A 14232-nucleotide genomic window follows, 5' to 3' on the forward strand; every position below is an offset into this window, starting at 1 on the left:
ATTTATTTGCAAATTATGGTGGAAAATAAGTATTTGGTCAATAACAAAAGTTTCTCAATACTTTGTTATATACCCCTTGTTGGCAATGACACAGGTCAAACGTTTTCTGTAAGTCTTCACAAGGTTTTCACACACTGTTGCTGGTATTTTGGCCCATTCCTCCATGCAGATCTACTCTAGAGCAGTGATGTTTTGGGGCTGTCGCTGGGCAACACGGACTTTCAACTCCCTCCAATGATTTTCTATGGGGTTGAGATCTGGAGACTGGCTAGGCCACTCCAGGACCTTGAAATGCTTCTTACGAAGCCACTCCTTCGTTGCCCGGGAGGTGTGTTTGGGATCATTGTCATGCTAAAAGACCCAGCCACGTTTCATCTTCAATGCCCTTGCTGATGGAAGGAGGTTTTCACTCAAAATCTCACGATACATGGCCCCATTCATTCTTTCCTTTACACGGATCAGTCGTCCTGGTCCCTTTGCAGAAAAACAGCCCCAAAGCATGAAGTGTCCACCCCCATGCTTCACAGTAGGTATGGTGTTCTTTGGATGCAACTCAGCATTCTTTGTCCTCCAAACACGATGAGTTGAGTTTTTACCAAAAAGTTATATTTTGGTTTCATCTGACCATATGACATTCTCCCAATCCTCTTCTGGATCATCCAAATGCACTCTAGCAAACTTCAGACGGGCCTGGACATGTACTGGCTTAAGCAGGGGGACACGTCTGGCAATGCAGGATTTGAGTCCCTGGCGGAGTAGTGTGTTACTGATGGTAGGCTTTGTTACTTTGGTCCCAGCTCTCTGCAGGTCATTCACTAGGTCCCCCCGTGTGGTTCTGGGATTTTTGCTCACCGTTCTTGTGATCATTTTGACCCCACGGGGTGATATCTTGCGTGGAGCCCCAGATCGAGGGAGATTATCAGTGGTCTTGTATGTCTTCCATTTCCTAATAATTGCTCCCACAGTTGATTTCTTCAAACCAAGCTGCTTACCTATTGCAGATTCAGTCTTCCCAGCCTGGTGCAGGTCTACAATTTTGTTTCTGGTGTCCTTTGACAGCTCTTTGGTCTTGGCCATAGTGGAGTTTGGAGTGTGACTGTTTGAGGTTGTGGACAGGTGTCTTTTATACTGATAACAAGTTCAAACAGGTGCCATTAATACAGGTAACGAGTGGAGGACAGAGGAGCCTCTTAAAGAAGAAGTTACAGGTCTGTGAGAGCCAGAAATCTTGCTTGTTTGTAGGTGACCAAATACTTATTTTCCACCATAATTTGCAAATAAATTCATAAAAAATTCTACAATGTGATTTTCTGGAGAAAAAAAATCTCAATTTGTCTGTCATAGTTGACGTGTACCTATGATGAAAATGACAGGCCTCTCTCATCTTTTTAAGTGGGAGAACTTGCACAATTGGTGGCTGACTAAATACTTTTTCTCCCCACTGTATCATTGGTGTGGTAAAAATAGCCACAGTCACAGAATTAGTATCCTAGTAATAGCAGCAGCAGTTTGAAGTAGCCATAACAGTGCCAAAAATAGCAGCAGTCTCCCCGTTTCTCTGTCCATTCACCCACTGGCATGATACAGTCACGCCTGGCGATGATGTCATGTTGATCAATGAGATGTGTCTATAAACCTCAGGGGGCGGCTACAGTCTCCACTTTCATTCTGTTATTGCTGTTGTTTATAGCACATTGGCCTCCCTCTGTGCTCTTCTCCCTCCTGTCTCCCTCCTTCCTCTCTTTCTCTCTCCCACCTCCATCCTTCCCTTCACTCTCTAAATGACAGGGTATATCCAGTGGGGTCACCATGATGTGTATTTCTGTCTGTCTGTTTTTCTGGTGATTCCCCATTCTGTGGTCAGAGCAGCTCGGCTACAGCTAGCTTCATCATCTAGTCATGTTATTAGTAGCAGTCATTTCACCAGATCCTTTTATCTCTGCGCTATAAGCATTATTATAGCCATTTTATCCTTTAGCACTATAAGTAGACTGCTCCTCATCAGACAGACGGAGTCATCGAAGCTGGTTGGATAACATGATGATGGGGTAGGCCTATAAATTGTTGATGGGCGATGTTTTGATGTAGTATTGATGTGTGTGTGTTTGTTGTGTTTCAGGTCGATGCTGCCAGACGTGGTGGATGACTTCCGTTTGGCCAACCCCCACTGTAAAGGTTATGAGGCCATCTTCTACTCCTTCTACGTGTTCTTCACCAAGTTCGCTGCCGGCATCTCCCTGGGAGTGTCCACCCTCTGCCTCGAGTGAGTCAGGCAGACAGACAACATAAACACTAACAGAGTATTACAGATATTCAAAACTGAGAGCCAGTTTCATCATATTGCTTTATGGTTTTTGCGACTGCACTTGAAGAAACGTTCAAAGTTCTTGAAATGTTCCGTATTTACTGACATTCATGTCTTAAAGTAATGATGGACTGTTGTTTCTCTTTGCTTATTTGAGCTGTTCTCGCCATAAAATGGACTTGGTCTTTTACCAAATAGGGCTATCTTCTGTATACCCCTCTACCTTGTCACAACACAACTGATTGGCTCAAACGCATTAAGAAGGAAAGAAATTCCACACTTTTAAGGCACACCTGTTAATTTAAATGCATTCCAGGTGACTATCTCATGAAGCTGGTTGAGAGAATGCCAAGAGTGTTCAAAGCTGTCATCAAGGCAAAGGGTGGCTATTTGTTTAACACTTTCTTTGGTTACTACATGATTCCATATGTGTTATTTCATAGTTTTGACATCTTCACTATTATTCTACAATGTAAAAAATAGTAAAATTAAAGAAAAAACCTTGAATGAGTAGGTGTGTCCAAACTTTTGACTGGTAGTGTATATGCATTCCATTGTAGTCCATTATACTTTATGAAACTGGCACTGTGTGTAACTATCGGTATGATACAGGTATACGTCGCTATAGGTTTGCAGGTTATGACACTGGTGTGTGCGTGTATGTATCTCTGTATATATCTCTACAGGTTTGCTGTGTTTGATACAGGTGTGTGTGTGTACCTTCAGGTTTGCGGGTTATGACACAGGGGCGTGCAGGCAGCCTGCTCAAGTAGCCTACACTCTGAAGTTGCTCATCGGCGCCGCCCCAGTGGCCTTCATCGTAACAGGCCTGCTCATACTGCTGCTCTACCCCATCAGTGAGGATGTCCGGCTCAGGAACAAACTCTGTCTGGAAGAGCTACGGTGAGTTACCCACAACTCTGTTGTCAGAAGTTGATAGAACTTCACAGTGCTCTTGTAAATGTATAAGACAATATAAGGGGATACATGCTTATGACGTCTTAGAATGCATTATAAACTCATCATAATGCATTATACCTGCATGCTTAAGTGAAGTGCTACCAAACAGAGTATTTGGATCACACAATGGCCTGAAATGGGTCAAATACCAACATACCTTCGATCTAAAAGTTACTATTGCCTGTTTTCTACAGGAAACAAGGCAGCATCAGCTCCAGAACGCTGGAGGATCTGAGTAATGCATGACCAGGGATGGGACAGACAGGAGAAGTTCCACATGCGGCGGATTCCAGTTCCCCAACTGGAATATGACGTCCATTAGTGTATATTACACTGAGAAATGATATAATGATAGTAATGTTTTCCTGTAAACATTTTAAGTTTGTTCCTGTATTTTCACATGAACGTGTAATGTATAGCCATCTTGAATATACCTACAAGATTATCTAATTTATATAAATGAATGTATATCACTATTTGCTGTGTTTAGCCAGACATTGCTGGTATTTATAAATGGTATCTGAATATGATGATGGTTTGATGACAAATGGGCTTAATAAATGCTGTTGGTTAGTAGATGGACTGAACCATGGCTTCATATACACTACCGTTCAAAAGTTTGGGGTCACTTAGAAATGTCCTTGTTTTCGAAAGAAAAGCAATTTTTCTGTCCATTAAAATAACATAAAATTGATTGGAAATACAGTGTAGACATTGTTAATGTTGTAAATGGCTATTGTAGCTGGAAACAACTGATTTTTAATGGAATATCTACATAGGCGTACAGAGGCCCATTATCAGCAACCATCAGTCCTGTGTTCCAATGGCATGTTGTGTTTGCTAATCCAAGTTTATCATTTTAAAAGGCTAATTGATCATTAGAAAACCCTTTTGCAATTATGTTAGCACAGCTGAAAACTGTTGTGCTTATTAAAGAAGCAATAAAACTGGCCTTCTTGAGACTAGTTGAGTATCTGGAGCATCAGCAATTGTGGGTTCGATTAGAGGCTCAAAATGGCCAGAAACAAATAACTTTCTTCTGAAACTCGTCAGTCTATTCTTGTTCTGAGAAATGAAGGCTATTCCATGCGAGAAATTGCCAAGAAACTGAAGATCTTGTACAACGCTGTGTACTACTCCCTTCACAGAACAGTGCATACTGGCTCTACTCCCTTCACAGAACAGTGCATACTGGCTCTAACCAGAATAGAGAGAGGAGTGGGAGGCCCCGGTGCACAACTGAGCAAGAGGACAAATACATTTGAGTGTCTAGGTTGAGAAACAGATGCCTCACAGGTCCTCAACTGGCAGCTTCATTAAATAGTACCCGCAAAACACAAGTCTCAACGTCAACAGTGAAGAGGCGACTCCGGGATGCTGACCTTCTAGGCAGAGTTGCAAAGAAAAAGCCATATCTCATACTGGCCAATAAAAAGAAAAGATGGGCAAAAGAACACAGACACTGGACAGAGGAAGATTGGAAAATAGTGTTATCGACAGTTTGAGGTGTTTGGATCACAAAGAAAAACATTTGTGAGACACAGACCAAATGAAAAGATGCTGGAATTGTGCTTGATGCCATCTGTCAAGTATGGTAGAGGCAATGTGATGGTCTGGGGGTGCTTTGGTGGTGGTAAAGTGGGAGATTTGTACAGGGTAAAAGGTATCTTGAAGAAGGAAGGCTATCACTCCATTTTGCAACGCCATGCCATACCCTGTGGATGGCGCTTGATTGGAGCCAATTTTCTCCTACAACAGGACAATGACCCAAAGCACAGCTCCAAACTATGCAATAACTATTTAGGGAAGAAGCAGTCAGCTGGTATTCTGCCTATAATGGAGTGGCCAGCACAGTCACCGGATCTCAACCCTATTGAGCTGTTGTGGGAGCAGCTTGACCGTATGGTACGTAAGAAGTGCCCATCAAGCCAATCCAACTTGTGGGAGGTGCTTCAGGAAGCATGGGGTGAAATCTCTTCAGATTACCTCAACAAATTGACAACTAGAATGCCAAAGGTCTGCAAGGCTGTAATTGCTGCAAATTGAGGATTATTTGACGAAAGCAACGTTTGAAGGACACAATTATTATTTCTATTAAAAATCATTATTTCTAACCTTGTCAATGACTACATTTCCTATGCATTTTGCTATAAGTTCCTATTCAAACTCATTTCATGTATGTTTTCATGGAAAACAAGGACATTTCTAAGTGACCCCAAACTTTTGAAAGGTAGTGTAAATTCAAACATAGGGGGTTTACTGCTAGTAGAGGAAGGTTCCATTTCGTGATGTGTGGTTTTGTGTCAAGAGATTGAACAGGAATGGCTGTTGGATTCTCTATTCTCTGCCTACTGATTCCCCCTGGTGGTACTCTAAAGACATCTGTTTTGTATTTAGATGGAAGACTGGATAAACCATGACTATAATAGAATCAGTCATAATATGTTAAGTGATGAAACTATCCATTTTAAACATTTTAGGGTTTTAATATTATACAATCATATAACACACAAACAGGATAAATCTCTTTGGGATATGGTGGCTGCTTTCCTGAAGTAGGCCAGCCAAAACACTGTACTACAGTACTTCATTAGTCTGATATATATATATTTTTTTACTTAATCTTGAACCGGATGTACATATAATACAAAGACAAAAAAAGACAAATATAATCTCCAAAAGTCACTAAATGTAAACATTGTTTGAAAGGTGCTACTTTCAAAAGTACATTTGTCTCAAATAATTCCCCAACTGAAAAAAGCGAATTTTCCACCCAGTACTGCTTGTTCATGAGAAGATGCAGAGGGGTTGAGTCTGTGTGTATCCAGTTTTTAGATATGTATGCATAAAGCATTGCCATTTTCTGTGTGTTATGCTAGTCCCGTGCTCTGTGCTCTCTCCCACTATGCTTAAGTGTCTGTTTTGGGGTGAGGCATTGTTCAAGTCTCTGTGTTCGCATAAGATTTAACTGGGCTTGAGGGAGATTTGACAGGGCTGGAGGGGCACGTGTCTGGGCTGCCAGGGCTTCTGATGGGAGATTTCCTCTTGCCGTTCCTCACTGTCAACTCCTCTTTGGGTTTAAAAGTCAGGGGTACAAAGCCCTCTGCATCCGCCACTAGGACTATCCACAACGGACCTGAAACACACAGGAGACAGTAGTTTCAAGTTTAGGCGCTAGCTTAGGAAGTTTTTATTGAACTCATATTTTATTTTCTCCATGCTTAAGACTGTTTAAATTATATTTAACCAGGAGTCATCCAATTGGTGACAGATTTTCAAGCAAATATTGTAAAATCCGCATAAAGAAAATATGCGCATTTTACCATCAGTGGTCGGTTTCCACCAAACTGCCTTGTTTGCGGATAAGAAGCAGTGCGTGATGTCGTAGCGCACATAAAAGGTACTTAAAAATGTATGTGTTTCCATCGCATTTTCAACTCAACCGATGGATTTGTCACAAAAACGGCTGTGTTAAATAGCTCTAGCCATTAGCTCGCAGATACAGTGCCGGTATGCTAGCCTACATTATGAGAATATTATGGATAAGAGCAAGATTATTTTTATTTGGCAAACGGCAGCCAAGCATCGATCATCATATCACCAGAATAAGACCCTCCATATGTATTGGAAAGGAGCATCAAGCTCATCACCATGAACTTTCACCACCCTGTGAAGTTCATCATAACTTATTTCATCTGTAGCCTAATAAAACTACATGCTTTCCCAAGTGGGAAGACCACATACAAGATCTCATCGCGTGACTCCAAGTTTACTGTGCTATGAAGGTTATTATATCAATATTTGCGAAAAAAGGCGTATCCATCGCTATTTCTCGCATAATACATTTTACAGACACAAAAAGATACCACCATGTCGAAGGAACAAATTGTCGACATTTCTGAAATTGACCGACATTTCTTGTTTCCATCAGCCCAGTCGTGAGTTATTTTATGCGTCGGGTAATTAATCTGCATGAAATGGTTGAATGGAAACCTGGTTACAGATTACATTAATGTATCCCTTCAAATAGATTGTACTAAGCTTTTAATTCAGCAAGTGTCTACTATCTAATACAGCTGTTTTGGAATCAAAGTAACCACAACATCCGGCTCTAAGTTTGCTGTAAAAACCCAAACAGTGAAAGTCCTGAATGAGGTGGCGTTATAAATATTCTATAAATACTCTGTGTTGCGAGGGAGCATGCTGAGAGTGTATATTAGCAGAACTAACACAGGGAAGGTGTGGTGGGACTGTAAGCTGCTTCTGTTTTAAACCTCAATCTAAGCCAACCCTATAATCACTCCCATATTTAGCCTCCCCCCCATTAACTGAAGCACTTTGTTTATCGGCAAATACTGTTGTTTAAAATGCATTCATGTATGTTTGTTTATGTGGAGTGAAACAACACTGTAATTATTTTGATATAGTTGCGAGATGCTTAGTGTTGGAGTAGCTCCTCAGTCTAGACTATTGGCTGAGGATATAGGTTATAGGCCTATTCTTATATGAATGGATTCCTGGAAACCTGAGTGAAACCCTTTTTCCTATCCCCGTCCGAATTCAGTAGTAGGCATACACACAACCATGCACGCATACACACACACTTCTGAAAACACTGCCCAACCCTACCTCTTGGTTCCTATAGGGCAAAGACAGCCGCACTTAACCTTTTGTACTACAAGTCTTTTGACAGCAAATGTTGGCCCCAGACCTTACAGAAATCCACAACAGAATTCAAATATGCAGAGACTGCCACTATACCCAATTTCCTCTTGAGGCATGCCCACATTGAAAGAGGTAATAATGGCAGTCTTTGCATATTTGAATTGTGTTGATTTCAGGTAAGCAGGAAGTCACCCCGCTGTGAATGATGATGTCATATAGCTGAGTCTACCTTTAACCTCAAATAACTGGTAGAATTAAGCCTGGGGTATATACACTCCCATCCGTATTTATTTGGACAGTGAAGCAAAAAAATTCTACATTTGGCTCAATACTCCATCATTTTGGATTTGTGATCAAATGTTTGATATGAGGCGACAGTACAGAATGTCACCTTTTATTTGAGGGTATTTTCATACATATCTGTTTTACCGTCTAGAAATGAAAGCACTTTATGTACCTAGTACCCCCCATTTGAAGATGCTACCATGATTATGAATAATCATGAATGAATCGTGAATAATGATGAGTGAGAACGTTACAGAGGAACAAAGATCATACCTTCCCCCCATAAATGCTAACCTCTAACCATTACCAATAACAGGGGATTCATTCAGTACTGTCCATAATCATGGTAGCATCCACATTAATGTAGAAGTGTTCAGAAACATTTTCTTTTATTATTATTCACCATTTAGTTCCTATTGGGCAAAACATAATCTGAAACACAACCAAAACAAACGTTTGTAGAGTCACAAGCTTGATGTAGTCATTGCATGCTAGGAAAATGGGACCAAACACTAAACTTGACTACTTTAATACACTAAGTGAATTTGTCCAAGAGCTTATTTAAATGGGGGGACTAGATACATAAAGTGCTTTAATTTCTAAACGGTAAAATAGATATGTATCAAAATACCCCCAAATAAAAGGTGACATTCTGTACTGTTGCCTCAAATGAAACATTTGATCTCAAATCCAAAATGCTGGAGTATAGAGCCAAAAATGAAACAGTGAAGTCCAAATAAATACAGAGGGGAGTGTACATAATGTGAAAACAAATAATCTCAAGTCCACAACCATGTGTTATTATTGGTGTGGGGAAAGCCAACGGGCTAGATGCCTACCATACATCATCTCCACTACAGTGAGGTTAAAGAGCTCCTGAAGAACCTTCAGACACAGCTTCCCCTCACACAGCAACACTGGTCTTCTCTCATCTATAAACACATTCTCAGACAGCTGCTTCTGCATGGAGAGGGAAGAGATAGAGAGAGAGACAGAGAGAGAGAGAGAGAGAGAGAGAGAGAGAGAGAGGGGGGGGGTAGTTAGTACAATTCTGACCTCAAGAATGCAGACAGTTATTGATGGATGCAACTATGGCATCATTTCACAAACTGTACTTTTATCGCTTATTCTGGGAACACCATAATAGCATACACACTGTGCTGTCAGCATGCTGTCTATTTTAAGCCAATGGTGGATTACAGACTCTAGCCCAGGGAGCACGTTACAGTACATCTCCTTCCTCACCTTCAGACAAGGCCCAGCAAGGCTAACAATAGCCCATTAATCTGACATCTGCTGAATGCTGACTAAGGGCTTCATGTATGGCCTACCTACAGTATGGCATTCAGTATGTATTTGTGTGATTTACATACATTCCTTTGTGTGTCTTATGTAACTTTATTGTACATAGGTGCGGTCTATTATTTAAATAAGTGAGGTCTTCAATAAATATGCATTATCTTAAAAAATGTGCCTCTGAAAATCTCTTGTAAGTTGTAACCCCTACCTGACATGTGATGTTAACGTATGGAGGTTCACAGGCATTGGGGTAACTAGTCCCCAGACCCCTTTTCCCGTTCTGAGTGAAGTCCTTGATCTCTGTGAGACACTGTTGCACCTCAGAGAAGCGAGAAAAGATCCTCTCCATGTTCTGAGAAAGCTGCTCCAGGTTCCTCTCCTTCTCTTTGGGGGTCAGGGGGGTGGTCTTGGGCAAGGTGGGGAACTCCGTGTGGGGCTTATCCCCAGGGTTGTAGTATGGGGAGCAGGGTGGACTCGACTCCTCGGATTGCACTGACCCTCTCATCCGGTTGATGGGTTCCATGTTGAAGTTCTCGACCGTAATGGAGGAGGCGCTTGAGTTGGGTTGGTCAGAGGGGCGACAGAGGTCAGAGTATGGGAAGTCGAATGAGCTGGGCTCCGGGCTCCTCACTTCCTCCACCAGCCTCCTCCTGCTGCTCCCTGGAGAATGGGACTGGATTACACCTCCTCCCGGCAGCACCAACTCCTTGATCGCCACACGCTCCTGCTGCTCCTCTTTAGAGAAGACATGCTCCGAGTGGCGCCTAATCCTCGGGCAGAAATTAACAGGGGATTGCCGGTTCGGGGAGGGAGACGCCGGGGTTTCTCCGTCGTAGACTATCTCCTTGGAGGCGAGGCGCAGGATGTATTTGTCCGTGTTGGAGGAGGGGAGGAAGGCAGGTTCGTTGGACTTCTGTCTGCCGATCATGAGAAGCAACGTCTTGTCACTGAGGAAGCAGACGCCTTTGGGCCTCTCGTTCTTCTGTAAGGCGATCTTCTGGACATTGGGCATAGCGGAGGGCGTGATGCAGTAGACGAGCACCATGCTACACGTGTTGGAGGCCACCGCCACCGTGGAGCCTTTGGAGTCAAAGGCCACGATGTCTGGCACCAGGATCCCAGGGATGCTGACCTTACTGGTGCTGGTGACTTTCCGTTCGTAGGTGACCAGGATAAGGTGAGACGAATCCTGTCCGGAGCCGGTCAGGTGGTCCTTGCGACGCAGGTGTATGAGTGGACTGGGGTCGGAGCGCCGGTGCTTGGCCAGAAGGTGGGTGAGGTCCATAGGGCCGCCAGAGGGAGAGCAGGACAGGTAGGACCTCTCCGAGTCAAAGGACCTCCTGCGGGGGTCTATACAGCCATCCTCGTCCAACATCACCATAGGAGAAGAATGTCCAGGTAGGGAGGACTCGGAATCTGAGGGCACATCGAAGGCTATACCTGCGTTCAGCCCGCAGATTCTATCCAGAGGTAGCTCTGTAGCCACTGCCACCTGGGCTTCGCCTGTTGACTCGATGGCGCAGATGTACCCACCCACGTCGAAGATAGGGCAGAAGGAGCAGGCTAAAAGACTCTTCTGAACATCGTTATAGATGTAGGAGTAAAGGGCGCTTCCTATGGCCACAACCAACCGGGTGCCATCTTTGGTCCAGCAGGCACAGTGGATGAGTCCACTGCCTTTAATATCAGCCTTCACCCTGCGGTTGTCCACACGTACACAGAACAGCACAGATGCATCTTTCTTGGTGAGGACAGAAAGGATGTCCATCTTGGGATGCCAGACACATCCCTCAGACAGCAGGGGGAAAGGTTCGCTCATCTCACAGGTCTGAGTGCAGAGCAGCTTGTTCTGTTCCAGAGCACTGAGCTGCAACTGCCACACTGTGACATGCTTCTTGTGTTGGACGGCCAACAGGGCAGGAGAGCCGGAACAGCACAGAGGGCCCCAGTAGAGACCGAAGACATGCTCAAACTGACCAATGACGTTGGTGTCGCCGAATTTCACGTCGCCGTTGGCATAGTAGAGGGAGGTGAGGCACACCTGCTTCCCATCCGTCCATGCGATTCCGTGGACAGGGTGGATGGCTTGGTGTAGCGTGTTCAGACCTGTCCTCAGCAACTTGGCTTTGCCCAGTTCCATAATGACAAGTATGGACTAATCCAAATGGAGAGAGAAAAAATGATCACTCACTGATCAGTAACATTGAAGAAGAAGAAACAATTACTCATTCAATAGCATTGATGAGAGCAGAGGATATCTGTAGTGAGGTGGATGTTGACGTGCAGAATACCAGTTCCAGCTACTTTAACTGCCATCCTACACTAAGAATAGGACAAGCCTCTCCTGTCATGCATCTCTGGTGATGTAAAATCCCTAATCCCCTCTGCCTGAGGGAGGTAACACCTCAGGGCCAGTGCTGAGCTGATTAGTCTGAATGACCTTAGCCATGCAGATCAGGTAGGTTGTATTACACACCAGTCCTCAAGGCATTAAAGACAAATAATGATATCAGTGTTGTATCTTGTGAGTTCAAACTGTATTAACTAGCAATCTAGCTATTTCAACTAACTCAACTGATTCAAGGAGTCACTACACTAGAAGTAGATCTGATCACATTTGGCAGGCAAATGTGACCTTATGTAACGTTAAGGATTTGGCAGTGAGAGACAACCAATCAATCCCTTTTAACTACAGGTCTTCAAATTGTTATTATTACTTTGTGCCAACTAAAATTACATTGTCATAGCTAGCTATGTTCACATCAAATGCAATTAAACTATGACGGTAAAGTGAAGAGCTAACTATTACAGCAAATATTTGCTGCCGTCAACTGCAATAGCTAGCTCCCCAACAATAGAAAATCATTAGCTACCTGACTAGCTAGCTATGTTGCTAACGTTAGCTGTCAACGTTTTTGACTAGCCAGCAAACCCATGCAGCTAGATAACCAAGCTAGCAACTAAAGGCAGCAGGAACAAGCTGGTGAAGTAGCTATCTAGCTTGATATAATCGCGAATAAATTATTCTGTCACGAAATTCTATGCACAAACTTGCATTTGCAAATTACATGCCTCGGTTTTCTTGAGAAACCATAAACCTTTATCACATTTCCCACGTTTATTTCACTTTTCCCGGTGTGAAAGTTGCTATCATGAACCGGAATTGAATAACGAGGCAATACAAAAGCATAATAGCAGAGTTTCTAAACCCAGAGCCGCAACATAACGAGACTTCCGGGAACGCTTTCGAAAGATACCAAACAGACTAGGCCGGAGTTTTGGATTTGAGAAGTCATTGAGAGAAGTGAACAATTCTTCCTGTTATTAATTTTCTCGAAATCTAAAGGTACATATTATTACTCCAACCTCGTGAAAGTGACAAACTGACACGTTTTAATTTTCGTCAAAAACAACTTTATATCAAAGTAGTGCCTTTGATTTGACAGCCAGCACATGCACCATTCAGCTCGAGACGACTGTTAGACCCGATGACGTCATGATTTGAACTAATTTTTTTCCGAGTTCCCAGTTGGCTTGAAAGCACCGTTAGCTAGCTATTGGAGAAGCAGTTTTAGTTTATCTTCAGGACTGTCTTTGATAATGGGATTAGACGTCTATAGGAAGTCTGGTGTATTTTATGTGTTGACCACATAGGGGCATTCTTGTCAACAGCAGTGTTCAGTCACAGATCAGTCCACTCAGGCGCTGTAAACGTTAGGTCCCCCAAAACTGAGACTAGGACGAGATTTGAGAGGAGGTTATGTAGCTCAATGCTGAGGTTTTTGAAGACTATGTTAATGCAATCTAAGCAAAGACAGTACAGTATGAAGATAGGCTAAAACCAGTGGAGGTTGGTGGGAGGAGCTATAGGAGGACAGGCTCGTTATAATGGCTGGAATGCAATGAATGGAACAGAGTCAAACATGTAGTTTCCATGTGTTTGATGTGTTTGATACCATTCCATAGATTCCATTCCAGCCATTACAATGAGCCCGTCCTCCTATAGGTCCTCCCATCAGCCTCCACTGGCTAAAACTGATTTTCCAATAGAAAAGTGGCGCAGTGGTCTAAGGCACTGCATTGCAGTGCTAGCTGTGCCACTAGAGATCCTGGTTCGAATCCAGGCTCTGTCGTAGCCGGCCGCGACCGGGAGACCCATGCGGCGGCGCACAATTGGCCCAGTGTCGTCCAGGGTAGGGGAGGGAATGGCCGGCAGGGATGTAGCTCAGTTGGTAGAGCATGGCGTTTGCAACGGCAGGGTTGTGGGTTCGATTCCCACGGGGGGTATGAAAAATAAACAAATACTGTAAGTCGCTCTGGATAAGAGCGTCTGCTAAATGATGTAAATGTAAATGTAAATCCCAGATCACACTTGTAGGCGATGTCATGGCGACATTGGCTAGCTAATGCCACGTTCAAGTGTTAGTCGGAACTAGGAAACTCAGACATTTCCGATTTGCTAACTGGTTGTAGTTATACACATGCTGCTTTCAACGAATCAGCAAGTTGGTAATTTCCGAATATCCTAGTTCCAACTAGAATTTGAACGCAGCATAGGCTCATGTAGAAACCAATTAGGTGTATAAACTTAATTGGTAGAAATACGAAATCAGGTCTATGATCGTCTCACGCCAAACTGCGCATGTGCAGTCCGTCAACTCAAAGGCTCTCCTTCCATATAAAGTTGTTTTTGACGAAAATGAAAACGTGTCAGTTTG

General features: G+C 43.2%; 2 protein-coding genes across 2 annotated transcripts in view; one reads left to right on the top strand and one right to left on the bottom strand.

Annotated features, from left to right (window-relative positions):
* Positions 1 to 3547, top strand: part of LOC311108412 (sphingosine-1-phosphate transporter MFSD2B-like) — a gene marked incomplete at its 5' end in the record, with an annotated part of 38462 nt that extends 34915 nt beyond the window's left edge. The window contains 3 exons of the mRNA XM_084151037.1: positions 2120 to 2263; positions 3032 to 3208; positions 3460 to 3547. Coding sequence (XP_084007163.1) covers positions 2120 to 2263; positions 3032 to 3208; positions 3460 to 3511 — 373 coding nt within the window. The 3' untranslated portion in view covers positions 3512 to 3547. The remainder of the gene's footprint in view (positions 1 to 2119; positions 2264 to 3031; positions 3209 to 3459) is intronic.
* Positions 3548 to 5735: 2188 nt separating this feature from the next.
* LOC311108044 (WD repeat and coiled-coil-containing protein-like) lies at positions 5736 to 11733 on the bottom strand. Its single transcript, XM_084150689.1, has 3 exons — positions 9723 to 11733; positions 9055 to 9175; positions 5736 to 6401 (listed from the first exon to the last, which is right to left on the bottom strand). Exons 1-3 carry the CDS (start codon positions 11652 to 11654, stop codon positions 6205 to 6207), a joined length of 2250 nt encoding a protein of 749 aa, XP_084006815.1. The 5' UTR covers positions 11655 to 11733; the 3' UTR covers positions 5736 to 6204.
* Between the last annotated feature and the right edge of the window lie 2499 nt (positions 11734 to 14232).

Source organism: Coregonus lavaretus (assembly GCF_964263955.1).
Source record: "Coregonus lavaretus genome assembly, chromosome: 33".
In the NCBI taxonomy this organism is placed as follows: domain Eukaryota; kingdom Metazoa; phylum Chordata; class Actinopteri; order Salmoniformes; family Salmonidae; genus Coregonus; species Coregonus lavaretus.

What these genes read in the sequence shown, in the direction of transcription:
- LOC311108044 (XM_084150689.1), bottom strand. Translation starts at nt 11,654, where the DNA reads ATGGAACTGGGCAAAGCCAAGTTGCTGAGGACAGGTCTGAACACGCTA. An exon ending in ACGTTAACATCACATGTCAG is followed by an intron (nt 9,176 to 9,722) that starts GTAGGGGTTACA and finishes CTCTCCATGCAG; the next exon opens with AAGCAGCTGTCTGAGAATGT. An exon ending in TGTAGTGGAGATGATGTATG is followed by an intron (nt 6,402 to 9,054) that starts GTAGGCATCTAG and finishes TGTGTGTTTCAG; the next exon opens with GTCCGTTGTGGATAGTCCTA.